This window comes from Festucalex cinctus, chromosome 15 (genome assembly GCF_051991245.1).
Source record: "Festucalex cinctus isolate MCC-2025b chromosome 15, RoL_Fcin_1.0, whole genome shotgun sequence".
NCBI lineage: Eukaryota > Metazoa > Chordata > Actinopteri > Syngnathiformes > Syngnathidae > Festucalex > Festucalex cinctus.
In genome coordinates this window covers 22,937,249-22,964,779 of record NC_135425.1, presented here as the reverse complement: position 1 = coordinate 22,964,779, position 27,531 = coordinate 22,937,249, and the positions used below count along the sequence as shown (strand labels likewise).

Below are 27,531 nucleotides of genomic sequence, written 5' to 3'. Positions count from 1 at the left end.
AAGTGGGGAAAAAAGGTGATCAATTTGGTGATCAATTTGGTGGTCTCGGCCTTGTGACCAATTTTTGCACTTCCAGGCCCCCGCAGAAATGGCTGAGGAACGACGCACGCGCTTCCCGAAGTGGCCACGGGAGGCGCTCTTGCTCCATTGACAGGCGGCGGAGCACAAGCCGCTCAAGGTGGGTCCAAAATGTCGCACTGTGGAAGGAAGTCGTTTTTTACGCTAACATCACGCGTCACTCACAGGGTCCGCCGGCGAAGTCGGGGGCGCTCCAGAAGTCCCCTGAAAAGGGCCCGGTCGCCCTCGCCGAAAAGGTGAAGCATAAACAACTAAACTTGAAAACGATAACAGAATAAGACGATCACACTTTGCTCTGTTTTGGGTCTTTTCAGGGTTAAAAAGCGTCGGGAACGCAGCCGGGAAGCACGGGAAAGCTCTTCTTCGAGGAAGAGGAGCCGCAAAGACGAAGATCGGCCGAGAGGCAAGAAAACGCACAAGGCAAGTCGCACACAGTATTACCGGTAATATAATTACCTATAGATGCCACAAGATGGCGCCACTGAGCCCTGTCGAATAGAAGCTCCTCCCCTTTACTGCAACATAGCTCCTTGGTTGCAAAATGGAACCAAGAAGGCCAGATTTTGATGTGCCGTGTGAAAGGGGCTACAACAGTGACACTGTGTGGACTGTTTCAGATGGGACGGGACTACGACCGAGAGGCCTCGTCCTCCGAGGACGTCCGCTCGCCCCACTTCACGCAGCACAACGGCGTCCACAAGTCACGCAGCGACGACGCGTCCGTTTGACGCCGGCTAAGTTGTCGCTCCCCCCCGCCAGGAGGGCAAGTGAAGCGCCACAAAGTCCAATTTTTGCATGTCGGGAAGAAGCGGCGAGCGTGTGAAATGGCGGTAGGTGTCTTGCCAATCTTGGGCACGCGATCACAAAATTGGAGGTTAACGGTGAGCCTCACTTGCCCGTTTTGGCGGCGTGAAAGGAAGGAAACACACGATCTCGTGACGCGGCGTGTACAAGGCGGCTTTATTTCCTGTTTTTATGTTTTTGTGGGCACGTTTTGATGTTTTTTTTTGTCCTTGTTTTGTTGCGCAGCTGTGAAAGTGTAGGAAAAAAAAAAAGAGGAAATTGGTTAAACTTCACACCCCAGCCCCGTTTTTTTACGCTATCTCCTTACACAAAGCCCTGGTACGTCCTCCAACACTGGCCAATTGCGTCAACTTCAAGTTCCGACATTCCAACTTGGTAACGTTCACGCAGAACAGCAACTCTGTTAAAACTTCTGAGCCCTTTCATTGTGCAACAGCAAAAAAAAAAAAAGACAGCATTGAGGAGCAGTGTGAAAGGGGGTTTTGGTGTTTAAAAAAAAAAAAAACTTACATGCTGCCTCCGTCCAGTCTGATAATACCGCAGGATTTCACCCCCCAGCCAGTCCCATTTTTGTACTTTTCACGCAGAAGAGTGACACTGGGGTAAAAACCAGCTTTTGTCCTTTACTTTGATTTGTCGTGACGCTGTTTTAAAAAAAAAAAAAAAAAAAAAGAAAAAAGTGTGTGGATGTGTTTAGAACAAGGAAGTGACGCGAAGTGCCTATGATGCGATTGTACAAAATCTTGTCTAAGTTTATTTGCATGGTTAGCATCTAATGCTAGCATCAGTTACTGAAAGTAAAGGCAGTATTGAGTCAAAAGTCCACAAATTTGATTTTCTGTTTTTTATAAGAGCACTGCTGTGATTGTAAATTTGTTTCATGTACACAAGCTTCTGTTTGACGTGACATTTTAGTTAAAAAAAGAAAAAAGAAAAAGAAAAGAAGCATTTGTAAACAAGTCGTATTTTTGTGCTTCATGCGTCGCCCCCTGCAGGACTGGAGGACGATTGGACTTATTACCGGATCACGACAAATGCGCGTTTTCCATGTCCCATCAAACGTTAAGCGAGTGTCGCGCTCGACGCTAAACTGTGTCACGTAGTCGCCCGCGTTGAGCGTCCTCCTTCGCCCGACATCATCATCAGCTGCTGGATGACGTCCATGCTGGTGTATCCGCTGAAGGGAGCGGCCAAGAGCGGATCGTGGGAGTTGGCAGCGCTCTGCTCCTCGACGACGGCGGCAGAACGGCCGCGGGCCGATTGTTGGCGCCTGGGCGGCGCCGGCGGCGCTCGGAGCTCCACGACGAGCAGACTCACCGCGTCGCATTCTTCCAGCTTGAGCGAGTCGGCGGCGGACTGAAGGAGCTGACAAATTCAACAGTGGAAGCAATCGGCAGGGTTAGAAGAGTTTTGATATTTCACTATGGTTAGTTCTAATTTCGTTTTTAATTTTTACAATCTTTTTTTTTTTTAGTTTTTAGAGCAGGTTTGTTAGTTTTTATTTTTTGAAATGCTTTGTTTTTAGTATTGGTATGAATTGTATTTTCTTTTAAAATATATGTACAATTTTTTTAAGTGTAATAAAGTGAAGTAAACGACAATTCCCAAATAACTGTTTATTTCTCTACAGCAATACCGGAATAAATTTAAAGGGATACTTCACTTATTTAGCGCATTAAAGCAATACAAAGTTAATATTTTATCTATAATTAGATACTTTCATTATTTTTCACGTACAATTAGTACCTTTAAAAACACATTTTGCAAGTTGCTGTCGACTGAAAAGGTTTGGTCATGTGACATTCACAAGCTGGGCTGTGAATGGTTACTTGAGCCCTTGTGATGTCATTTTCAGTCGACAGCAAGTTGCACAATGTGTTTTTAAAGGTACTAATTGTACATGAAAAATAATGAAAATATCACATTTACTGCCAAAAATGGCTAAATAAGTAAATATCCCTTTAAAATGAACCACAAAATGATGGCAAAAGACTAAAATGGACATTTTCACTTTAGTTTTCAATTTCAAAAAGAGCCAAAATGACAGACTGCAAACTGATGTTTTTTTTTTGTTTGTTTTTTTCTTTTTTTTTCTTTTTTTCTTTTATTGTGTGGGTCCACGAGTCAAAGATGTAACTGGCAAATTTCAGGCTGATCAAGGAAACTGACTTCAGGGACTGACTTGCTAAAATTGCAGCCTAAAATGGCCGTTTGGATTCAAGATGGCCAACTTCATGCTGTCATCATGACAATGGACACTTACCAGCCGCGTGGGTGCGTTGAGTCTCTGCATGGATTTGCTCTTCTCCGGGTTGGGAATGTTTGGCCAAAAGGCCACTTTGGCCCTGCTTGGTGGTCAGGAAGTAGACAAGGTGGACATGTTGCATTTTCCCTATTTGTGTGTAGCGTTTACCTTCTTAGGAAGGGGGTCGCCAACATGGCAGTCAGCACGACAAGGATGGAGATGGTGAGAAGCACCGTGCGGTTCAAGGAAGCTCCACTCTGCGTTTCCACCACCAGGGTGGCGCTGCGGTTCCCTGGCCCGACCCGTGTGAACCCCGACACCTGGACCTGGTACACTGTCCCGCTACGGAGACCCTCCAGCGTATAATTGCGGCGCCACGCCTCCACCCTGATATCTGGAAGACAATATAACAACTCACATGGAAATGTTCCCCTGTTTTCAACCTTAACTCATTCAAACCCAAAAACGTGTACACATGTTTTTTAATACTTTGTCCTTCACTCCCAAAAACGTATTTACACGTTTTTGTATGCAAGAGCATACAGAACGCTTCGATGCAGCTTCTGACATGAAGAGGTGACTTAAAGCAATGGTAGTTATTACAAGAACGACCAGCAGGGGTCAGCAGAGTATAAAATCAGCCAGGACATGTTGCAACAAGCTCTTTTTGTCAGTGTTTTCACCAGGAATGTGAATAATGATGAAATTTAGCTATATTCTAACGCCAATTGCTGCAAAACAAAAACAGATACAAATATACTTTATTTTCCTGATGAAACCTTTGTTTTGGAAGGTTGATAACAAAGCCTCGGATCCTACTTCTCTCCGGCTGCCGGTCCTCGGTGTAGTAGATCACATAGCCCAGTAGGAACCCGCATTGGTCCTCCTGCGAGATGGCTGACCAGCGCAGCTCCAGGGAGGACGATGTGGCGGACGCCACGCTGAAGTTGGGGGGAGCGCGAGCCGGAGCTAACGACAAAAAGGTCTCAGGTTCACTTTTGTGTATCAGTACTGACATGTTCGCTATTTGGCGCAACTGATGCTCACTTCCTTCCAGGAAGTAGAACCGTGCTCTGGCATAGGTGGCCTCGCTGTTGTTGACTCGCTTCAGGTTGCACGTGTCCTGTTCGTCACGCACGTGGAGCCACACGTCGTAGCTGGTGAACGCCCGCAGTCGCTCTGGAAGCGCAAAGCGAACCGCTAAGTCAAGGTAGCACAGTTTGCTTCCAAATACACGGAAGAGCGTCATATCAAGACACAATCGTTAACAGCACCACCTGGGATATCGACCAGCGTCCAGTTGTTGTTGACATCCTCGTAGAAGGATTCATATGACCGGTGTGTCGGGCGCGGTCCGAAGGTGGCGCTCCACTCCAGACAGAAGCAATTGTACTTCCTGACCAAGTCGTCCTTCCACAGCACGCTGAAGGACGTCTGGTTGTGGACACGCACGCTCAGCCTGCTGTCGTCGTCTTCTGTAACATTCACCAAATGGCTGACATGAGGCCAAAATGGCCGACATCCACTCGACTGACCGTGCGGCGGCATCAGCGTGATGCTGGCAGCCGGAGACACGCTGACGTTGTTGACAGCGCTGACGTGGACGCGGAAGACGGATGTGGACAGCAGCAGCGTGACGGGCGGTCGCGCTACGGTGAAGACCTGCTCGGGAGGCTCCCCTGACGCCTTGGCCACGGACACTTTGAAGCTGGCGCGTACTTCGGAGAACTGGAAATATAAAAATCGTTAATGTGAATAGATAGTAATTTGCTCAACTAAGCAATGCTACATTGTTGTTTTCCTATGCTAGGTAATCGCGCTATGCTGTGCTGAAATTATGCTAGCTATATTGCTATATTGATGCTTAGCTATGCGCTATAACCATACCGTCCACGTCAGAGAGATTATCCTTTGTCCACCTTTGTCAGCCATCTTGTTTTCGACCACGTGGAGGTTGAGTGGCGGCTGCCTCAGCTCTGATGATGTGTGGATAAGTAATAATAATAATAATAAAACATGATGTTTATAATGTACATAAGATGATGCTTCACCTGGCGGGAGCGTGTAGACGTGGCCCCACGGACACTGAGAGCACTTGTCGCTGACGTTGCAAGCCACCTGAACCTGAAGCACCGGCGAGCCCTTCACACCCGGCAGATGACAAGTGGCACCCTGGCAACACACCTGCACAACAAAATGATAGAAATTACTTTTGGGCAAGCTAATGTCGTGTCCAATTTGTGCACGTTTTTCTCAAGTTGAAACAAACTACTTCGTGTAGCGAGACACACACAAAGGACGTTTGATGGAGCTGATAAGCCAAAGAGGAAGCTGAATTACCGCAGAAAAATGGAACAAAAAAAAAATGTAAGAAAGCATAAGTCGCCTTCAAGTCGCTAGCAATATGCAGTATCGAGATCTCACATCTTGAAAGCCGGCAAACGGACATCTCAGTGGACATTGAATTGTTGCCGTTAGCTGTTTTAGCAACCTGCTGCCAGAGTCCGTCGTCATGGCGATGAGCGTAGCCGTGGTGGTCTGTGACCTCTTTGTAACGCACGCAGACAGATGCGACGATCTTGGTGTCCTCCTCACTCCACCGAGCGCTGACGTCAACGCGATTGGCCGGGTATCGCCTGAAGGTGACGCGGTGCGGAGGACCGCAGCGCACTGAAACGTGACCAACGTGAAACAAAACATGAAACTCCAACAAAAAAAAAAAAAATCTGTGTGAGCGAAAGATGGTGGAAGAACTTACGCAGGTTGTTAAAATGTTCCGTGAAGTTATATTTGGAGCAATTGGACCCGACCTGCTCCAGAACCTCCACAGTCAAGTTGTCCTCGAACACTGGGATGTCGGTTAAAGGGTTGCTCACGGGCTTATACACTTGGCAGAATTTGTCGTTCCTGTTGGAGGCCACAAAATTTTCAATCCAAATTTTTGCTTGTTTTTCGTTGTTGTTCATTTGTTAGTTTTTCAATAGTTAGGGCCCGAGCAGCGACCGCTGCCAGTACCCCGACGTTAAAAAAACGACCATGTATACTAAGGCGTTTTTGTTTTTCTCAAACGACCATGTGTATAGTATGGCGTTTTTTTTTTGTTTTTTTTTTTAAACCATATATACTAAGGCGTTTTTTTTGTTTTAACGACCATATATAGTAAGGCGTTTTTTTTTTGTTTGTTTGTTTTTTTTGTTTTTTTCAAATGACCATGTATAGTATGGTGGGTTGTTGTTGTTTTTTAAACAACCATGTATAGTATGGCGTTTAAAAAAAAAACAAAAAAAAATGACCATGTATAGCAAGGCATCTTTTCTTTTTTCTTCAAACGACCATGTATAGTATGCCGTTTTTTTTTGGTTTTTTTTAAAAAAGACCATGTATAGTAAGGTTTTTTTTTATATAAAAAAGAAAGACCATGTATAATAAGGCTTTTTTTTTTTTTTTTTTAAACCGACCATGTATAGTCAAGCGTTTTTTTGTTTTTTTTAAAACGACCATGTATAGTAAGGCGTTTTTTTTTTTTCAAAAAACCATGTATAGTAAGGCGTTTTTTATAAAAAAAACGACCATGTATAGTAAGGCGTTTTTTATAAAAAAAACGACCATGTATACTAAGGCTTTTTTTTTTTTTTTTTAAACCGACCATGTATAGTCAAGCGGTTTTTTTTGTTTTTTTTTCAAACGACCATGTATAGTAAGGCGTTTTTTATAAAAAAAAAACGACCATGTATACTAAGGCTTTTTTTGTTTTTTTTGTTTTTTCAAACGACCATGTATAGTATGCCGTTTTTTTTTTAAACGACCATGTATAGTAAGGCGTTTAAAAAAAAACCAAAAAAAAAACCGACCATGTATAGTAAGGCGTTTTTTTTTTCCAAAAAACCATGTATAGTATGGCGTTTTTTATAAAAAAAACGACCATGTATACTAAGGCTTTTTTTTTTTTTTTTTTTAAACCGACCATGTATAGTCAAGCGTTTTTTTTTGTTTTTTTTTCAAACGACCATGTATAGTATGGCGTTTTTTTTTTAAACGACCATGTATAGTAAGGCGTTTTTAAAAAACAAAAAAAACAACAAAAAAACGACCATGTATAGTAAGGCGTTTTTTTTTTTTTTTTTAAATGACCATGTATAGTAAGGCGTTTATAAAAAAAAAAAAAAAAAAAAAAAAAAAAAAACGACCATGTATAGTAAGGCGTTTTTTATAAAAAAAAACGACCATGTATACTAAGGCTTTTTTTTTGTTTTTTTGTTTTTTCAAACGACCATGTATAGTATGGCGTTTTTTTTTTAAACGACCATGTATAGTAAGGCGTTTTTAAAAAACAAAAAAAACAACAAAAAAACGACCATGTATAGTAAGGCGTTTTTGTTTTTTTAAACGACCATGTATAGTAAGGCGTTTAAAAACAAACAAAAAAAAAACAAAAAAAACGACCATGTATAGTATGGCGTTTTTTTTTTAAACAACCATGTATAGTAAGGCGTTTAAAAAAAAAACAAAAAAAAAAACGACCATGTATAGTAAGGCGGGTTTTTTTTTTCAAAAAACCATGTATAGTATGGCGTTTAAAAAAAAACAAAAAACGACCATGTATAGTAAGGCGTTTTTTATAAAAAAAAAACGACCATGTATACTAAGGCTTTTTTTTTTTTTTTTTTTTTTAAACCGACCATGTATAGTCAAGCGTTTTTTTTTGTTTTGTTTTTTTCAAACGACCATGTATAGTATGGCGTTTTTTTTTAAACGACCATGTATAGTAAGGCGTTTTTAAAAAAACAAAAAAAAACAAAAAAAAAACGACCATGTATAGTAAGGCGTTTTTTTTTTTTTTTTTTTAAACGACCATGTATAGTAAGGCGTTTAAAAAAAAAAAACAAAAAAAAACAAAACGACCATGTATAGTAAGGCGTTTTTTTTTTTAAACGACCATGTATAGTAAGGCGTTTAAAAAAAACAAAAACAAAAAAAAAAAACGACCATGTATAGTAAGGCGTTTTTTTTTTTTTTTTTAAACGACCATGTATAGTAAGGCGTTTTTTATAAAAAAAAAAAAAAAACGACCATGTATACTAAGGCTTTTTTTTTTTTTTAAACCGACCATGTATAGTCAAGCGTTTTTTTTTTGTTTTTTTTTCAAACGACCATGTATATAGTATGGCGTTTTTTTTTTAAACAACCATGTATAGTAAGGCGTTTTAAAAAAAAAAAAAAAAAAAAAAAAAACGACCATGTATAGTAAGGCGTTTTTTTTTTTTTAAACGACCATGTATAGTAAGGCGTTTAAAAAAACAAACAAAAAAAAAACAAAACGACCATGTATAGTAAGGCGTTATTTTTTTTAAACGACCATGTATAGTAAGGCGTTTAAAAAAAACAAACAAAAAAAAACAAAAAAAGACCGACCATGTATAGTAAGGCGTTTTTTTTTAAACAACCATGTATTATAGTAAGGCGTTTAAAAAAAACAAACAAAAAACAAAAAACGACCATGTATAGTAAGGCGTTTTTTTTTTTTAAACGACCATGTATAGTAAGTCGTTTATAAAAAAAAACAAAAAAAAACGACCATGTATAGTAAGGCGTTTTTTATAAAAAAAAACGACCATGTATACTAAGGCTTTTTTTTTGTTTTTTTGTTTTTTCAAACGACCATGTATAGTATGGCGTTTTTTTTTTAAACGACCATGTATAGTAAGGCGTTTTTAAAAAACAAAAAAAAAAAAAAAAAAAAACGACCATGTATAGTTAGGCGTTTTTTTTTTTTTTTTCAAACGACCATGTATAGTAAGCGTTTAAAAAAAAAAAAAAACAAAAAACGACCATGTATAGTAAGGCGTTTTTTATAAAAAAAAACGACCATGTATACTAAGGCTTTTTTTTTTTTTTTTTTTTTTTAAACCGACCATGTATAGTCAAGCGTTTTTTTTTTTTTGTTTTTTTCAAACGACCATGTATAGTATGGCGTTTTTTTTTAAACGACCATGTATAGTAAGGCGTTTTTAAAAAAAAAAAAAAACAAAAAAAAAAAACGACCATGTATAGTAAGGCGGGTTTTTTTTTTTTTCAAACGACCATGTATAGTAAGGCGTTTAAAAAAAAACACAAAAAAAAACGACCATGTATAGTAAGGCGTTTTTTTTTTTTAAACGACCATGTATAGTAAGGCGTTTAAAAAAAAAAAACAAAAAAAAACAAAACGACCATGTATAGTAAGGCGTTGTTTTTTTTAAACGACCATGTATAGTAAGGCGTTTAAAAAAAAAAAAAAAAAAAAAAAAAAACGACCATGTATAGTAAGGCGTTTTTTTTTTTTTTTTTAAACGACCATGTATAGTAAGGCGTTTTTTATAAAAAAAAAAAAAAAACGACCATGTATACTAAGGCTTTTTTTTTTTTTTAAACCGACCATGTATAGTCAAGCGTTTTTTTTTTGTTTTTTTTTCAAACGACCATGTATATAGTATGGCGTTTTTTTTTTAAACAACCATGTATAGTAAGGCGTTTTAAAAAAAAAACAAAAAAAAAAAAAAACGACCATGTATAGTAAGGCGTTTTTTTTTTTTTAAACGACCATGTATAGTAAGGCGTTTAAAAAAACAAACAAAAAAAAAACAAAACGACCATGTATAGTAAGGCGTTTTTTTTTTTAAACGACCATGTATAGTAAGGCGTTTAAAAAAAAAACAAACAAAAAAAACGACCATGTATAGTAAGGCGTTATTTTTTTTAAACGACCATGTATAGTAAGGCGTTTAAAAAAAACAAACAAAAAAAAACAAAAAAAGACCGACCATGTATAGTAAGGCGTTTTTTTTTAAACAACCATGTATTATAGTAAGGCGTTTAAAAAAAACAAACAAAAAACAAAAAACGACCATGTATAGTAAGGCGTTTTTTTTTTTTAAACGACCATGTATAGTAAGTCGTTTATAAAAAAAAACAAAAAAAAACGACCATGTATAGTAAGGCGTTTTTTATAAAAAAAAACGACCATGTATACTAAGGCTTTTTTTTTGTTTTTTTGTTTTTTCAAACGACCATGTATAGTATGGCGTTTTTTTTTTAAACGACCATGTATAGTAAGGCGTTTTTAAAAAACAAAAAAACAACAAAAAAACGACCATGTATAGTAAGGCGTTTTTGTTTTTTTAAACGACCATGTATAGTAAGGCGTTTAAAAACAAACAAAAAAAACGACCATGTATAGTATGGCGTTTTTTTTTTAAACAACCATGTATAGTAAGGCGTTTAAAAAAAAAACAAAAAAAAAAACGACCATGTATAGTAAGGCGTTTTTTTTTTTTCAAAAAACCATGTATAGTATGGCGTTTAAAAAAACAAAAAACGACCATGTATAGTAAGGCGTTTTTTATAAAAAAAACGACCATGTATACTAAGGCTTTTTTTTTTTTTTTTTTTTTTAAACCGACCATGTATAGTCAAGCGGTTTTTTTTTTGGTTTTTTTTTCAAACGACCATGTATAGTATGGCGTTTTTTTTTTTTAAACAACCATGTTTAGTAAGGCGTTTAAAAAACAAAAAAAAAACAAAAAAACAACCATGTATAGTAAGGCGTTTTTTTTTTTTAAACGACCATGTATAGTAAGGCGTTTAAAAACAAACAAAAAAAACGACCATGTATAGTATGGCGTTTTTTTTTTAAACAACCATGTATAGTAAGGCGTTTAAAAAAAAAACAAAAAAAAAAACGACCATGTATAGTATGGCTTTTTTTTTTTCAAACGACCATGTATAGTAAGGCGTTTATAAAAAAAAACAAAAAAAAACGACCATGTATAGTAAGGCGTTTTTTATAAAAAAAAACGACCATGTATACTAAGGCTTTTTTTTTGTTTTTTTGTTTTTTCAAACGACCATGTATAGTATGGCGTTTTTTTTTTAAACGACCATGTATAGTAAGGCGTTTTTAAAAAACAAAAAAAAAAAAAAAAAAAACGACCATGTATAGTTAGGCGTTTTTTTTTTTTTTTTCAAACGACCATGTATAGTAAGCGTTTAAAAAAAAACAAAACAAAAAAACGACCATGTATAGTAAGGCGGGTTTTTTTTTTCAAAAAACCATGTATAGTATGGCGTTTAAAAAAAAACAAAAAACGACCATGTATAGTAAGGCGTTTTTTATAAAAAAAAACGACCATGTATACTAAGGCTTTTTTTTTTTTTTTTTTTTTTTTAAACCGACCATGTATAGTCAAGCGTTTTTTTTTTTTTGTTTTTTTCAAACGACCATGTATAGTATGGCGTTTTTTTTTAAACGACCATGTATAGTAAGGCGTTTTTAAAAAAAACAAAAAACAAAAAAAAAAAACGACCATGTATAGTAAGGCGGGTTTTTTTTTTTTTCAAACGACCATGTATAGTAAGGCGTTTAAAAAAAAACACAAAAAAAAACGACCATGTATAGTAAGGCGTTTTTTTTTTTAAACGACCATGTATAGTAAGGCGTTTAAAAAAAAAAAAAACAAAAAAAAAAAACGACCATGTATAGTAAGGCGTTTTTTTTTTTTTTTTTAAACGACCATGTATAGTAAGGCGTTTTTTATAAAAAAAAAAAAAAAACGACCATGTATACTAAGGCTTTTTTTTTTTTTAAACCGACCATGTATAGTCAAGCGTTTTTTTTTTGTTTTTTTTTCAAACGACCATGTATATAGTATGGCGTTTTTTTTTTAAACAACCATGTATAGTAAGGCGTTTTAAAAAAAAAACAAAACAAAAAAAAAACGACCATGTATAGTAAGGCGTTTTTTTTTTTTTTAAACGACCATGTATAGTAAGGCGTTTAAAAAAACAAACAAAAAAAAAACAAAACGACCATGTATAGTAAGGCGTTTTTTTTTTTAAACGACCATGTATAGTAAGGCGTTTAAAAAAAAAACAAAAAAAAAAAAACGACCATGTATAGTAAGGCGTTATTTTTTTTAAACGACCATGTATAGTAAGGCGTTTAAAAAAAAAAAACAAAAAAAAACAAAAAAAGACCGACCATGTATAGTAAGGCGTTTTTTTTTAAACAACCATGTATTATAGTAAGGCGTTTAAAAAAAACAAACAAAAAACAAAAAACGACCATGTATAGTAAGGCGTTTTTTTTTTTTAAACGACCATGTATAGTAAGTCGTTTATAAAAAAAACAAAAAAAAAACGACCATGTATAGTAAGGCGTTTTTTATTAAAAAAAACGACCATGTATACTAAGGCTTTTTTTTTGTTTTTTTGTTTTTTCAAACGACCATGTATAGTATGGCGTTTTTTTTTTAAACGACCATGTATAGTAAGGCGTTTTTAAAAAACAAAAAAAACAACAAAAAAACGACCATGTATAGTAAGGCGTTTTTGTTTTTTTAAACGACCATGTATAGTAAGGCGTTTAAAAACAAACAAAAAAAACGACCATGTATAGTATGGCGTTTTTTTTTTAAACAACCATGTATAGTAAGGCGTTTAAAAAAAAAACAAAAAAAAAAACGACCATGTATAGTAAGGCGTTTTTTTTTTTTCAAAAAACCATGTATAGTATGGCGTTTAAAAAAACAAAAAACGACCATGTATAGTAAGGCGTTTTTTATAAAAAAAACGACCATGTATACTAAGGCTTTTTTTTTTTTTTTTTTTTTTTTTTTTTTTTTTTTTTTTTAAAACCGACCATGTATAGTCAAGCGTTTTTTTTTGTTTCTTTGTGTTTTCAAACACCAGCTCAGTAGTCAAGTGGTAGAGTGTCAACCCTGAGACTGGGAGGTCGTGGGTTCAATACCCCGGCCGGGTCACACCGAAGACTATAAAAATAAATGACCAAGCGTATAGTAAGCCATTCTTTTTTTTAAAAAAAAAGACCATGTATACTGAGGCGTTTTTATTTAATTTTTTCAAACGGCCATGTATAGTATGGCGTTTTTTTTTTAAACGACCATGTATAGTAAGGCGTTTTTAAAAAACAAAAAAAACAAAAAAAAAAACGACCATGTATAGTTAGGCGTTTTTTTTTTTTTTTTTCAAACGACCATGTATAGTAAGCGTTTAAAAAAAAACAAAAAAAAAAAACGACCATGTATAGTAAGGCGGGTTTTTTTTTTCAAAAAACCATGTATAGTATGGCGTTTAAAAAACAAAACAAAACGACCATGTATAGTAAGGCGTTTTTTATAAAAAAAAACGACCATGTATACTAAGGCTTTTTTTTTTTTTTTTTTTTTTTAAACCGACCATGTATAGTCAAGCGTTTTTTTTTGTTTTGTTTTTTTCAAACGACCATGTATAGTATGGCGTTTTTTTTTAAACGACCATGTATAGTAAGGCGTTTTTTAAAAAAAAAAAAAACAAAAACAAAAAACGACCATGTATAGTAAGGCGGGTTTTTTTTTTCTTCAAAAAACCATGTATAGTAAGGCGTTTTTTTTTTTTTTCAAACGACCATGTATAGTAAGGCGTTTAAAAAAAAACACAAAAAAAAACGACCATGTATAGTAAGGCGGGGTTTTTTTTTTCAAAAAACCATGTATAGTATGGCGTTTAAAAAAAAACAAAACGACCATGTATAGTAAGGCGTTTTTAAAAAAAAAAAAAAAAAAAAAAAAAAACGACCATGTATAGTAAGGCGGGTTTTTTTTTTCTTCAAAAAACCATGTATAGTAAGGCGTTTTTTTTTTTAAACGACCATGTATAGTAAGGCGTTTAAAAAAAAAAAAAAAAAAAAAAAAAAACGACCATGTATAGTAAGGCGTTTTTTTTTTTTTTTTAAACGACCATGTATAGTAAGGCGTTTTTTATAAAAAAAAAAAAAAACGACCATGTATACTAAGGCTTTTTTTTTTTTTTTAAACCGACCATGTATAGTCAAGCGTTTTTTTTTTTGTTTTTTTTTCAAACGACCATGTATATAGTATGGCGTTTTTTTTTTAAACAACCATGTATAGTAAGGCGTTTAAAAAAAAAAAAAAAAAAAAAAAAAACGACCATGTATAGTAAGGCGTTTTTTTTTTTTTTAAACGACCATGTATAGTAAGGCGTTTAAAAAAACAAACAAAAAAAAAACAAAACGACCATGTATAGTAAGGCGTTTTTTTTTTTAAACGACCATGTATAGTAAGGCGTTTAAAAAAAAAAAAAAAAAAAAAAAACGACCATGTATAGTAAGGCGTTATTTTTTTTAAACGACCATGTATAGTAAGGCGTTTAAAAAAAACAAACAAAAAAAAACAAAAAAAGACCGACCATGTGTAGTAAGGCGTTTTTTTTTTTTTTTAAACGACCATGTATAGTAAGGCGTTTTTTTTTAAACAACCATGTATAGTAAGGCGTTTAAAAAAAACAAAAAAAAACAAAAAACGACCATGTATAGTAAGGCGTTTTTTTTTTTTTTTTCAAACGACCATGTATAGTAAGGCGTTTAAAAAAAACACAAAAAAAAACGACCATGTATAGTAAGGCGGGTTTTTTTTTTCTTCAAAAAACCATGTATAGTAAGGCGTTTTTTTTTTTTAAACGACCATGTATAGTAAGGCGTTTAAAAAAAAAAACAAAAAAAAACAAAACGACCATGTATAGTAAGGCGTTTTTTTTTTTTAAACGACCATGTATATAGTAAGGCGTTTAAAAACAAAAAAAACAAAAAAAAAAACGACCATGTATAGTAAGGCGTTTTTTTTTTTTTTTTTTAAACGACCATGTATAGTAAGGCGTTTTTTATAAAAAAAAAAAAAAACGACCATGTATACTAAGGCTTTTTTTTTTTTTTTTAAACCGACCATGTATAGTCAAGCGTTTTTTTTTTGTTTTTTTTTCAAACGACCATGTATATAGTATGGCGTTTTTTTTTTTAAACAACCATGTATAGTAAGGCGTTTAAAAAAAAAAAAAAAAAAAAAAAAAAAACGACCATGTATAGTAAGGCGTTTTTTTTTTTTTTAAACGACCATGTATAGTAAGGCGTTTAAAAAAACAAACAAAAAAAAAACAAAACGACCATGTATAGTAAGGCGTTTTTTTTTTTAAACGACCATGTATAGTAAGGCGTTTAAAAAAAAAAAAAAAAAAAAAAACGACCATGTATAGTAAGGCGTTATTTTTTTTAAACGACCATGTATAGTAAGGCGTTTAAAAAAAACAAACAAAAAAAAACAAAAAAAGACCGACCATGTATAGTAAGGCGTTTTTTTTTTTTTAAAACGACCATGTATAGTAAGGCGTTTTTTTTTTTTAAACGACCATGTATAGTAAGGCGTTTAAAAAACAAAAAAAAACAAAAAACGACCATGTATAGTAAGGCGTTTTTTTTTTTTTAAACGACCATGTATAGTAAGTCGTTTATAAAAAAAAATAAAAATAAAAAAATAACGACCATGTATAGTAAGGCGTTTTTTATAAAAAAAAACGACCATGTATACTAAGGCTTTTTTTTTGTTTTTTTGTTTTTTCAAACGACCATGTATAGTATGGCGTTTTTTTTTAAATGACCATGTATAGTAAGGCGTTTTTAAAAAACAAAAAAAACAACAAAAAAACGACCATGTATAGTAAGGCGTTTTTGTTTTTTTAAACGACCATGTATAGTAAGGCGTTTAAAAACAAACAAAAAAAAAACAAAAAAAACGACCATGTATAGTATGGCGTTTTTTTTTTAAACAACCATGTATAGTAAGGCGTTTCAAAAAAAAACAAAAAAAAAAACGACCATGTATAGTAAGGCGGGTTTTTTTTTTCAAAAAACCATGTATAGTATGGCGTTTAAAAAAACAAAAAACGACCATGTATAGTAAGGCGTTTTTTATAAAAAAAACGACCATGTATACTAAGGCTTTTTTTTTTTTTTTTTTTTTAAACCGACCATGTATAGTCAAGCGTTTTTTTTTTTGTTTTTTTTTTCAAACGACCATGTATAGTATGGCGTTTTTTTTTTAAACAACCATGTTTAGTAAGGCGTTTAAAAAAAAAAAAAAAAAAAAAAAAAAAAAAAAAAAAAAGACCATGTATAGTAAGGCGTTTTAAAAAAAAAAAAAAAACGACCATGTATACTAAGGCTTTTTTTTTTTTTTTTTTTTTTTTTTTTTTTTAAAACCGACCATGTATAGTAAAGCGTTTTTTTTGTTTCTCTGTGTTTTCAAACACCAGCTCAGTAGTCAAGTGGTAATGTGTCCGCCCTGAGACTGGGAGGTCGTGGGTTCAATCCCCCGGCCGGGTCACACTGAAGACTACAAAAATAAATGACCATGCGTATAGTAAGCCATTCTTTTTTTTTAAAAAAAAGACCATGTATACTGAGGCGTTTTTATTTAATTTTTTCAAACGACCATGTATAGTATGGCTTTTTTTTTTTCAAACGACCATGTATAGTAAGGCGTTTTAAAAAAAACAAAAAACAAAAAAACAACCATGTATAGTAAGGCGTTTTTTTTTTTCAAAAAACCATGTATAGTATGGCGTTTAAAAAAAACAAAAAACGACCATGTATAGTAAGGCGTTTTTTTTTTTTTAAACGACCATGTATAGTAAGGCGTTTAAAAAAAAAAAAAAAAAAAAAAAAACGACCATGTATAGTAAGGCGTTTAAAAAAAAAAAAAAAAAAGACCATGTATAGTAAGGCGTTTTTAAAAAACAAAAAAAAAAAAAACGACCATGTATAGTAAGGCGTTTAAAAAAAAAAAAAAAAAAAAGACCATGTATAGTAAGGCGTTTTTTATAAAAAAAAAAAAACGACCATGTATACTAAGGCTTTTTTTTTATTTTATTTTTTTAAACCGACCATGTATAGTCAAGCGTTTTTTTTGTTGTTTTTTTTCAAACGACCATGTATAGTATGGCGTTTTTTTTTAAACAACCATGTATAGTAAGGCGTTTAAAAAAAAACAAAAACAAAAAAACGACCATGTATAGTAAGGCGTTTTTTTTTTTTTTTTTTTTTTTAAACGACCATGTGTAGTAAGGCGTTTAAAAAAACAAAAAACAAAAAAAACAACCATGTACAGTAAGGCGTTTTTTTTTTAAACGACCATGTATAGTAAGGCGTTTAAAAAAACAAAAAACAAAAAAAACGACCATGTATAGTAAGGCGTTTTTTTTTTTTTTAAAAACGACCATGTATACTAAGGCTTTTTTTTTTTTTTTTTTTTTTTTTTTTTTTTTTTTTTTAAACCGACCATGTATAGTCAAGCGTTTTTTTTTGTTTCTTTGTGTTTTCAAACACCAGCTCAGTAGTCAAGTGGTAGAGTGTCAGCCCTGAGACTGGGAGGTCGTGGGTTCAATACCCCGGCCGGGTCACACCGAAGACTATAAAAATAAATGACCAAGCGTATAGTAAGCCATTCTTTTTTTAAAAAAAAAAGACCATGTATACTGAGGCGTTTTTATTTAATTTTTTCAAACGACCATGTATAGTATGGCGTTTTTTTTTTAAACGACCATGTATAGTAAGGCGTTTTTAAAAAACAAAAAAACAACAAAAAAAAACGACCATGTATAGTTAGGCGTTTTTTGTTTTTTTTCAAACGACCATGTATAGTAAGCGTTTAAAAAAAAAAAAAAAAAAACGACCATGTATAGTAAGGCGTTTTTTTTTTTTCAAAAAACCATGTATAGTATGGCGTTTTAAAAAAAAAAAAAAACGACCATGTATAGTAAGGCGTTTTTTATAAAAAAAAACGACCATGTATACTAAGGCTTTTTTTTTTTTTTTTTTTTTTTAAACCGACCATGTATAGTCAAGCGGTTTTTTTTGTTTGTTTTTTTTCAAACGACCATGTATAGTATGGCGTTTTTAAAAAAACAAAAAAAAACAAAAAAAAAACGACCATGTATAGTAAGGCGTTTTTTTTTTTTTTTCAAACGACCATGTATAGTAAGGCGGGGTTTTTTTTTTCAAAAAACCATGTATAGTATGGCGTTTAAAAAAAAACAAAACGACCATGTATAGTAAGGCGTTTTTAAAAACAAAAAACAAAAAAAAAAAACGACCATGTATAGTAAGGCGTTTAAAAAAAAAAAAAAAAAAAAGACCATGTATAGTAAGGCGTTTAAAAAAAAACAAAAAAAAACGACCATGTATAGTAAGGCGGGTTTTTTTTTCTTCAAAAAAACATGTATAGTAAGGCGTTTTTTTTTTAAACGACCATGTATAGTAAGGCGTTTAAAAAAAAACAACAAAAAAAAACAAAACGACCATGTATAGTAAGGCGTTTTTTTTTTTAAACGACCATGTATAGTAAGGCGTTTAAAAAAAAAAAACAAAAAAAAAAAAACGACCATGTATAGTAAGGCGTTTTTTTTTTTTTTTTAAACGACCATGTATAGTAAGGCGTTTTTTATAAAAAAAAAAAAAAAACGACCATGTATACCAAGGCTTTTTTTTTTTTTTTAAACCGACCATGTATAGTCAAGCGTTTTTTTTTTGTTTTTTTTTCAAACGACCATGTATATAGTATGGCGTTTTTTTTTTAAACAACCATGTATAGTAAGGCGTTTAAAAAAAAATAAAAATAAAATAAAAATAAAAAATAAAAAAAAAAACGACCATGTATAGTAAGGCGTTTTTTTTTTTTTTTAAACGACCATGTATAGTAAGGCGTTTAAAAAAACAAAAAAAACAAAAAACAAAACGACCATGTATAGTAAGGCGTTTTTTTTTAAACGACCATGTATAGTAAGGCGTTTTTAAAAAACAAAAAACAAAAAAAAAAAACGACCATGTATAGTAAGGCGTTTAAAAAAAAAAAAAAAAAAAGACCATGATAGTAAGGCGTTTAAAAAAAAAACAAAAAAAAAGACCATGTATAGTAAGGCGGGTTTTTTTTTTCTTCAAAAAAACATGTATAGTAAGGCGTTTTTTTTTTTTAAACGACCATGTATAGTAAGGCGTTTAAAAAAAAAAAACAAAAAAAAACAAAACGACCATGTATAGTAAGGCGTTTTTTTTTTTAAACGACCATGTATAGTAAGGCGTTTAAAAAACAAAAAACAAAAAAAAAAAAACGACCATGTATAGTAAGGCGTTTTTTGTTTTTTTTTAAACGACCATGTATAGTAAGGCGTTTTTTATAAAAAAAAAAAAAAACGACCATGTATACTAAGGCTTTTTTTTTTTTTTTAAACCGACCATGTATAGTCAAGCGTTTTTTTTTTGTTTTTTTTTCAAACGACCATGTATATAGTATGGCGTTTTTTTTTTAAACAACCATGTATAGTAAGGCGTTAAAAAAAAAAAAAAAAAAAAAAAAAAAACGACCATGTATAGTAAGGCGTTTTTTTTTTTTTTAAACGACCATGTATAGTAAGGCGTTTAAAAAAACAAACAAAAAAAAACAAAACGACCATGTATAGTAAGGCGTTTTTTTTTTAAACGACCATGTATAGTAAGGCGTTTAAAAAAAACAAAAAAAAAAAACGACCATGTATAGTAAGGCGTTATTTTTTTTAAACGACCATGTATAGTAAGGCGTTTAAAAAAAAAAAACAAAAAAAAACAAAAAAAGACCGACCATGTATAGTAAGGCGTTTTTTTTTTTTTAAAACGACCATGTATAGTAAGGCGTTTTTTTTTAAACAACCATGTATAGTAAGGCGTTTTAAAAAAAAACAAAAAAAAAAAAACGACCATGTATAGTAAGGCGTTTTTTTTTTTTAAACGACCATGTATAGTAAGGCGTTTAAAAAAAACAAACAAAAAAAAACAAAACGACCATGTATAGTAAGGCGTTTTTTTTTTAAACGACCATGTATAGTAAGGCGTTTAAAAAAAACAAACAAAAAAAAACAAAACGACCAGTAAGGCGTTTTTAAAAAAAACAAAAACAAAAAAATGACCATGTATAGTAAGGCGTTTTTTTTTTTTTTTAAACGACCATGTATAGTAAGGCGTTTAAAAAAAACAAAAAAAACCAAAAAAAAACCGACCATGTATAGTAAGGCGTTTTTTTTTTTTTCAAACGACCATGTATAGTAAGGTGTTTAAAAAAATAAAAAAAAAATGACCATGTATAGTAAGGCGTTTTTTTTTAAAAAACGACCATGTATACTAAGGCTTTTTTATTTTTTTTTATTTATTTAATTTTTTTTTTAAAACCGACCATGTATAGTCAAGCGTTTTTTTTTGTTTCTTTGTGTTTTCAAACACCAGCTCAGTAGTCAAGTGGTAGAGTGTCTGCCCTGAGACTGGGAGGTCGTGGGTTCAATACCCCAGCTGGGTCACACTGAAGACTACAAAAATAAATGACAACGCGTATAGTAAGCCATTCTTTTTTTTAAAAAAAAAAAAGACCATGTATACTGAGGCGTTTTTATTTAATTTTTTCAAACGACCATGTATAGTATGGCGTTTTTTTTTTTAAACGACCATGTATAGTAAGGCGTTTAAAAAAAAAATTAACAAAAATGACCATGTATAGTAAGGCATTTTTTTTTTTGAAACGACCATGTATAGTAAGGCGTTTTTTATAAAAAAAAAAAAAAACGACCATGTATACTAAGGCTTTTTTTTTTTTTTTTAAACCGACCATGTATAGTCAAGCGTTTTTTTTTTGTTTTTTTTTCAAACGACCATGTATATAGTATGGCGTTTTTTTTTTAAACGACCATGTATAGTAAGGCGTTTAAAAAAAACAAACAAAAAAAAACAAAAAAAGACCGACCATGTATAGTAAGGCGTTTTTTTTTTTTTTTAAAACGACCATGTATACTAAGGCTTTTTTTTTTTTTTTTTTTTTTTTTTTTTTTTTTTTTTTTAAACCGACCATGTATAGTCAAGCGTTTTTTTTTGTTTCTTTGTGTTTTCAAACACCAGCTCAGTAGTCAAGTGGTAGAGTGTCAACCCTGAGACTGGGAGGTCGTGGGTTCAATACCCCGGCCGGGTCACACCGAAGTCTATAAAAATAAATGACCAAGCGTATAGTAAGCCATTCTTTTTTTAAAAAAAAAAGACCATGTATACTGAGGCGTTTTTATTTAATTTTTTCAAACGACCATGTATAGTATGGCGTTTTTTTTTTTAAACGACCATGTATAGTAAGGCGTTTTTAAAAAACAAAAAAACAACAAAAAAAAACGACCATGTATAGTTAGGCGTTTTTTTTTTTTTTTTCAAACGACCATGTATAGTAAGCGTTTAAAAAAAAAAAAAAAAAAAACGACCATGTATAGTAAGGCGTTTTTTTTTTTTCAAAAAAACATGTATAGTATGGCGTTTTAAAAAAAAAAAAAAACGACCATGTATAGTAAGGCGTTTTTTATAAAAAAAAACGACCATGTATACTAAGGCTTTTTTTTTTTTTTTTTTTTTAAACCGACCATGTATAGTCAAGCGGTTTTTTTTGTTTGTTTTTTTTCAAACGACCATGTATAGTATGGCGTTTTTAAAAAAACAAAAAAAAACAAAAAAAAAACGACCATGTATAGTAAGGCGTTTTTTTTTTTTTTTCAAACGACCATGTATAGTAAGGCGGGTTTTTTTTTTTCAAAAAACCATGTATAGTATGGCGTTTAAAAAAAAACAAAACGACCATGTATAGTAAGGCGTTTTTAAAAAACAAAAAACAAAAAAAAAAAACGACCATGTATAGTAAGGCGTTTAAAAAAAAAAAAAAAAAAAAAGACCATGTATAGTAAGGCGTTTAAAAAAAAACAAAAAAAAACGACCATGTATAGTAAGGCGGGTTTTTTTTTCTTCAAAAAAACATGTATAGTAAGGCGTTTTTTTTTTTTAAACGACCATGTATAGTAAGGCGTTTAAAAAAAAAAAACAAAAAAAAACAAAACGACCATGTATAGTAAGGCGTTTTTTTTTTTAAACGACCATGTATAGTAAGGCGTTTAAAAAAAAAAAAACAAAAAAAAAAAAACGACCATGTATAGTAAGGCGTTTTTTTTTTTTTTTAAACGACCATGTATAGTAAGGCGTTTTTTATAAAAAAAAAAAAAAAACGACCATGTATACCAAGGCTTTTTTTTTTTTTTTTAAACCGACCATGTATAGTCAAGCGTTTTTTTTTTGTTTTTTTTTCAAACGACCATGTATATAGTATGGCGTTTTTTTTTTAAACAACCATGTATAGTAAGGCGTTTAAAAAAAAAAAAATAAATAAAAAAATAAAAAAATAAAAAAAAAAACGACCATGTATAGTAAGGCGTTTTTTTTTTTTTTTAAACGACCATGTATAGTAAGGCGTTTAAAAAAACAAACAAAAAAAAAAACAAAACGACCATGTATAGTAAGGCGTTTTTTTTTTAAACGACCATGTATAGTAAGGCGTTTTTTTTTTTTCAAAAAACCATGTATAGTATGGCGTTTTAAAAAAAAAAAAAAACGACCATGTATAGTAAGGCGTTTTTTATAAAAAAAAACGACCATGTATACTAAGGCTTTTTTTTTTTTTTTTTTTTTTAAACCGACCATGTATAGTCAAGCGGTTTTTTTTGTTTGTTTTTTTTCAAACGACCATGTATAGTATGGCGTTTTTAAAAAAACAAAAAAAAACAAAAAAAAAACGACCATGTATAGTAAGGCGTTTTTTTTTTTTTTTCAAACGACCATGTATAGTAAGGCGGGGTTTTTTTTTTCAAAAAACCATGTATAGTATGGCGTTTAAAAAAAAACAAAACGACCATGTATAGTAAGGCGTTTTTAAAAAACAAAAAACAAAAAAAAAAAACGACCATGTATAGTAAGGCGTTTAAAAAAAAAAAAAAAAAAAAGACCATGTATAGTAAGGCGTTTAAAAAAAAACAAAAAAAAACGACCATGTATAGTAAGGCGGGTTTTTTTTTCTTCAAAAAAACATGTATAGTAAGGCGTTTTTTTTTTTTAAACGACCATGTATAGTAAGGCGTTTAAAAAAACAAAACAAAAAAAAACAAAACGACCATGTATAGTAAGGCGGTTTTTTTTTTAAACGACCATGTATAGTAAGGCGTTTAAAAAAAAAAAACAAAAAAAAAAAAACGACCATGTATAGTAAGGCGTTTTTTTTTTTTTTTTAAACGACCATGTATAGTAAGGCGTTTTTTATAAAAAAAAAAAAAAAACGACCATGTATACCAAGGCTTTTTTTTTTTTTTTAAACCGACCATGTATAGTCAAGCGTTTTTTTTTTGTTTTTTTTTCAAACGACCATGTATATAGTATGGCGTTTTTTTTTAAACAACCATGTATAGTAAGGCGTTTAAAAAAAAAAAATAAAAAATAAAATAAAAATAAAAAAAAAAACGACCATGTATAGTAAGGCGTTTTTTTTTTTTTTTTAAACGACCATGTATAGTAAGGCGTTTAAAAAAACAAACAAAAAAAAAAACAAAACGACCATGTATAGTAAGGCGTTTTTTTTTTAAACGACCATGTATAGTAAGGCGTTTTTAAAAAACAAAAAACAAAAAAAAAAAACGACCATGTATAGTAAGGCGTTTAAAAAAAAAAAAAAAAAAAGACCATGTATAGTAAGGCGTTTAAAAAACAAACAAAAAAAAAGACCATGTATAGTAAGGCGGGTTTTTTTTTTCTTCAAAAAAACATGTATAGTAAGGCGTTTTTTTTTTTTAAACGACCATGTATAGTAAGGCGTTTAAAAAAAAAAAACAAAAAAAAAAAAAACGACCATGTATAGTAAGGCGTTTTTTTTTTTAAACGACCATGTATAGTAAGGCGTTTAAAAAACAAAAAACAAAAAAAAAAAACGACCATGTATAGTAAGGCGTTTTTTTTTTTTTTTTAAACGACCATGTATAGTAAGGCGTTTTTTATAAAAAAAAAAAAAAACGACCATGTATACTAAGGCTTTTTTTTTTTTTTTAAACCGACCATGTATAGTCAAGCGTTTTTTTTTTTTTTTTTTTTCAAACGACCATGTATATAGTATGGCGTTTTTTTTTTAAACAACCATGTATAGTAAGGCGTTAAAAAAAAAAAAAAAAAAAAAAAAAAAACGACCATGTATAGTAAGGCGTTTTTTTTTTTTTTAAACGACCATGTATAGTAAGGCGTTTAAAAAAACAAACAAAAAAAAAACAAAACGACCATGTATAGTAAGGCGTTTTTTTTTAAACGACCATGTATAGTAAGGCGTTTAAAAAAAAAAAAAAAAAAAACGACCATGTATAGTAAGGCGTTATTTTTTTTAAACGACCATGTATAGTAAGGCGTTTAAAAAAAACAAACAAAAAAAAACAAAAAAAGACCGACCATGTATAGTAAGGCGTTTTTTTTTTTTTTAAACGACCATGTATAGTAAGGCGTTTTTTTTTAAACAACCATGTATAGTAAGGCGTTTTAAAAAAAAAAAAAAAAAAAAAACGACCATGTATAGTAAGGCGTTTTTTTTTTTAAACGACCATGTATAGTAAGGCGTTTAAAAAAAACAAACAAAAAAAAACAAAACGACCATGTATAGTAAGGCGTTTTTTTTTTAAACGACCATGTATAGTAAGGCGTTTAAAAAAAACAAACAAAAAAAAACAAAACGACCAGTAAGGCGTTTTTAAAAAAAACAAAAACAAAAAAATGACCATGTATAGTAAGGCGTTTTTTTTTTTTTTAAACGACCATGTATAGTAAGGCGTTTAAAAAAAACAAAAAAAAACAAAAAAAAACCGACCATGTATAGTAAGGCGTTTTTTTTTTTTTCAAACGACCATGTATAGTAAGGTGTTTAAAAAAAAAAAAAAAATGACCATGTATAGTAAGGCGTTTTTTTTTAAAAAACGACCATGTATACTAAGGCTTTTTTATTTTTTTTAATTTATTTAATTTTTTTTTTAAAACCGACCATGTATAGTCAAGCGTTTTTTTTTGTTTCTTTGTGTTTTCAAACACCAGCTCAGTAGTCAAGTGGTAGAGTGTCTGCCCTGAGACTGGGAGGTCGTGGGTTCAATACCCCAGCTGGGTCACACTGAAGACTACAAAAATAAATGACCACGCGTATAGTAAGCCATTCTTTTTTTTAAAAAAAAAAAAAGACCATGTATACTGAGGCGTTTTTATTTAATTTTTTCAAACGACCATGTATAGTATGGCGTTTTTTTTTTAAACGACCATGTATAGTAAGGCGTTTAAAAAAAAAATTAAAAAAAATGACCATGTATAGTAAGGCATTTTTTTTTTTGAAACGACCATGTATAGTAAGGCGTTTTTTATAATAAAAAAAAAAAACGACCATGTATACTAAGGCTTTTTTTTTTTTTTTTAAACCGACCATGTATAGTCAAGCGTTTTTTTTTTGTTTTTTTTTCAAACGACCATGTATATAGTATGGCGTTTTTTTTTTAAACAACCATGTATAGTAAGGCGTTTATAAAAAAAAAACAAAAAAAACAAAAAAAAACGACCATGTATAGTAAGGCGTTTTTTTTTTTTTTAAACGACCATGTATAGTAAGGCGTTTAAAAAAACAAAAAAACAAAAAAAAAAACGACCATGTATAGTAAGGCGTTTTTTTTTTAAACGACCATGTATAGTAAGGCGTTTAAAAAAAACAAACAAAAAAAAACAAAAAAAGACCGACCATGTATAGTAAGGCGTTTTTTTTTTTTTTAAAACGACCATGTATAGTAAGGCGTTTTTAAAAAACAAAACAAAAAAAAAACGACCATGTATAGTAAGGCGTTTAAAAAAACCAAAAAAAAAAACCCAAAACGACCATGTATAGTAAGGCGTTTTTTTTTTTTAAACGACCATGTATAGTAAGGCGTTTAAAAAAAACAAACAAAAAAAAACAAAACGACCATGTATAGTAAGGCGTTTTTTTTTTTGAAACGACCATGTATAGTAAGGCGTTTAAAAAAAAAAAAAAAAAAAAAACAAAACGACCAGTAAGGCGTTTTTAAAAAAAAAAACAAAAAAAAAAAAGACCATGTATAGTAAGGCGGTTTTTTTTTTTTAAACGACCATGTATAGTAAGGCGTTTAAAAAAAACAAAAAAAAACAAAAAAAAACCGACCATGTATAGTAAGGCGTTTTTTTTTTTTTTCAAACGACTATGTATAGTAAGGTGTTTAAAAAAAAAAAAAAAAAAAATGACCATGTATAGTAAGGCGTTTTTTTTTAAAAAACGACCATGTATACTAAGGCTTTTTTATTTTTTTTAATTTATTTAATTTTTTTTTTTAAAACCGACCATGTATAGTCAAGCGTTTTTTTTTTGTTTCTTTGTGTTTTCAAACACCAGCTCAGTAGTCAAGTGGTAGAGTGTCTACCCTGAGACTGGGAGGTCGTGGGTTCAATACCCCAGCTGGGTCACACTGAAGACTACAAAAATAAATGACCACGCGTATAGTAAGCCATTCTTTTTTTTTTAAAAAAAAAAGACCATGTATACTGAGGCGTTTTTATTTAATTTTTTCAAACGACCATGTATAGTATGGCGTTTTTTTTTTTTTAAACGACCATGTATAGTAAGGCGTTTAAAAAAAAAATAAAAAAAAATGACCATGTATACTAAGGCTTTTTTTTTTTTTTTAAACGACCATGTATACTAAGGCTTTTTTTTTTTTTTTTTTTTTTTTTTTGGCAGCTTAACTTCAACCAGACTTTCTTTTGCCGGACGACAAGTGTGACGTTCGCTTGCTTGGCTTCTCCACGGCCCCACTGACATGTCAACAGACCTTTCAAGTGATATGTTCCAAAACAATCAACACCACCTGACCAAAAACAAACAAACAAAAAAAAACAATCAGTCATTTTCCTGACTTTTTTGGGGTGATGACTCGTCGGTTACCTTGCAAGGTGCTGGCATTGCAGTGCTCGTACTTGGACGGGTAATTATCAGACGCGCAGGGCACTGAAACCACACCACGACAAACCCATTTTGTCGACATGTGACGCAATACTGTATGATGTGAGTAAACGTCAAATATGTTCAAGGTGTATGGAATGTAAACATGATACAGTAGCGTATACTGTCCTTGTAATTTACATATGCGCATCATACTTGAGTGCGTAGCATTTAAACACCAAAACCCACCTCGTTTCATTTGTCCCGTCGAGCACACCACACATGGATAAAGAATCCCACCTGAGTAATACAAAAAAAAAAAAAAAAAAAAAAGTAAAAGAAAGTAAAGTAAAATACATCAAAAACTACTCATGGAAGATCTCCATGGAATGAAAAAGTGACTCACCGGTGAGAAGAAGTAGAAACTGGCAGTTTTTGAGGATCTCATTCAGACGTCCTAACATGATGACGATCACACATAAACCAACATACAAATTATGTTAAGCTCACGCGGAGCATCCATACGGTACTTCTATTTAAAAGCTACACGCGTGTGCCCTTTGAATGAAGAAGTTGACAGCGTCTCACAGGAAGTCCTTCACGCCCTACTAACTTTCTCAAATGATTAAAAAAAAAAATATTCAGCCTTTTTATGATACTCTGTTTCGTCTGACTGGCACTGCCCACTTTTTT

The 27,531-nt window shown here is 31.7% G+C and overlaps 2 protein-coding genes across 9 annotated transcripts in view; one reads left to right on the top strand and one right to left on the bottom strand.

Moving 5' to 3' along the window:
• The window catches only part of srek1 (splicing regulatory glutamine/lysine-rich protein 1), an 8,350-nt gene extending 5,867 nt beyond the window's left edge, over positions 1–2,483 (top strand). For 3 of the 4 annotated variants that reach the window (XM_077497552.1, XM_077497554.1, XM_077497553.1), the window contains 4 exons: positions 77–178; positions 246–314; positions 393–498; positions 696–2,483. In XM_077497552.1, coding sequence (XP_077353678.1) covers positions 77–178; positions 246–314; positions 393–498; positions 696–806 — 388 coding nt within the window. In that variant the 3' untranslated portion in view covers positions 807–2,483. The remainder of the gene's footprint in view (positions 1–76; positions 179–245; positions 315–392; positions 499–695) is intronic. The other variant, XR_013278711.1, reaches the window with a different exon arrangement.
• LOC144002359 (uncharacterized) lies at positions 1,609–27,531 on the bottom strand. 5 transcript variants are annotated; one of them, XM_077497550.1, is made up of 15 exons: positions 27,245–27,528; positions 27,088–27,138; positions 26,842–26,904; positions 26,644–26,764; positions 5,886–6,034; positions 5,619–5,797; positions 5,179–5,311; positions 5,015–5,103; positions 4,663–4,855; positions 4,405–4,602; positions 4,175–4,306; positions 3,947–4,096; positions 3,296–3,521; positions 3,146–3,230; positions 1,609–2,247 (listed from the first exon to the last, which is right to left on the bottom strand). In XM_077497550.1, the coding sequence occupies exons 1-15, from the start codon at positions 27,300–27,302 to the stop codon at positions 1,978–1,980; spliced, it is 2,097 nt and encodes a 698-aa protein (XP_077353676.1). In that variant the 5' UTR covers positions 27,303–27,528; the 3' UTR covers positions 1,609–1,977. The 5 variants fall into 5 exon arrangements, with proteins under 5 accessions (XP_077353676.1, XP_077353673.1, XP_077353675.1 ...); XM_077497547.1 differs by having other exon boundaries at positions 4,405–4,855; positions 27,245–27,531; XM_077497549.1 differs by having other exon boundaries at positions 4,405–4,855; positions 26,659–26,764; positions 27,245–27,531.

Bases quoted from the DNA above. Each gene is read 5' to 3' on its own strand.
- LOC144002359 (XM_077497547.1), bottom strand. From the start codon at position 27,302: ATGTTAGGACGTCTGAATGAGATCCTCAAAAACTGCCAGTTTCTACTT. The intron at 26,905-27,087 runs GTGGGTTTTGGT...GTGTGGTTTCAG, and splicing joins GACGGGACAAATGAAACGAG to TGCCCTGCGCGTCTGATAAT. The intron at 4,097-4,174 runs GTGAGCATCAGT...TTTTGTCGTTAG, and splicing joins GTTCTACTTCCTGGAAGGAA to CTCCGGCTCGCGCTCCCCCC.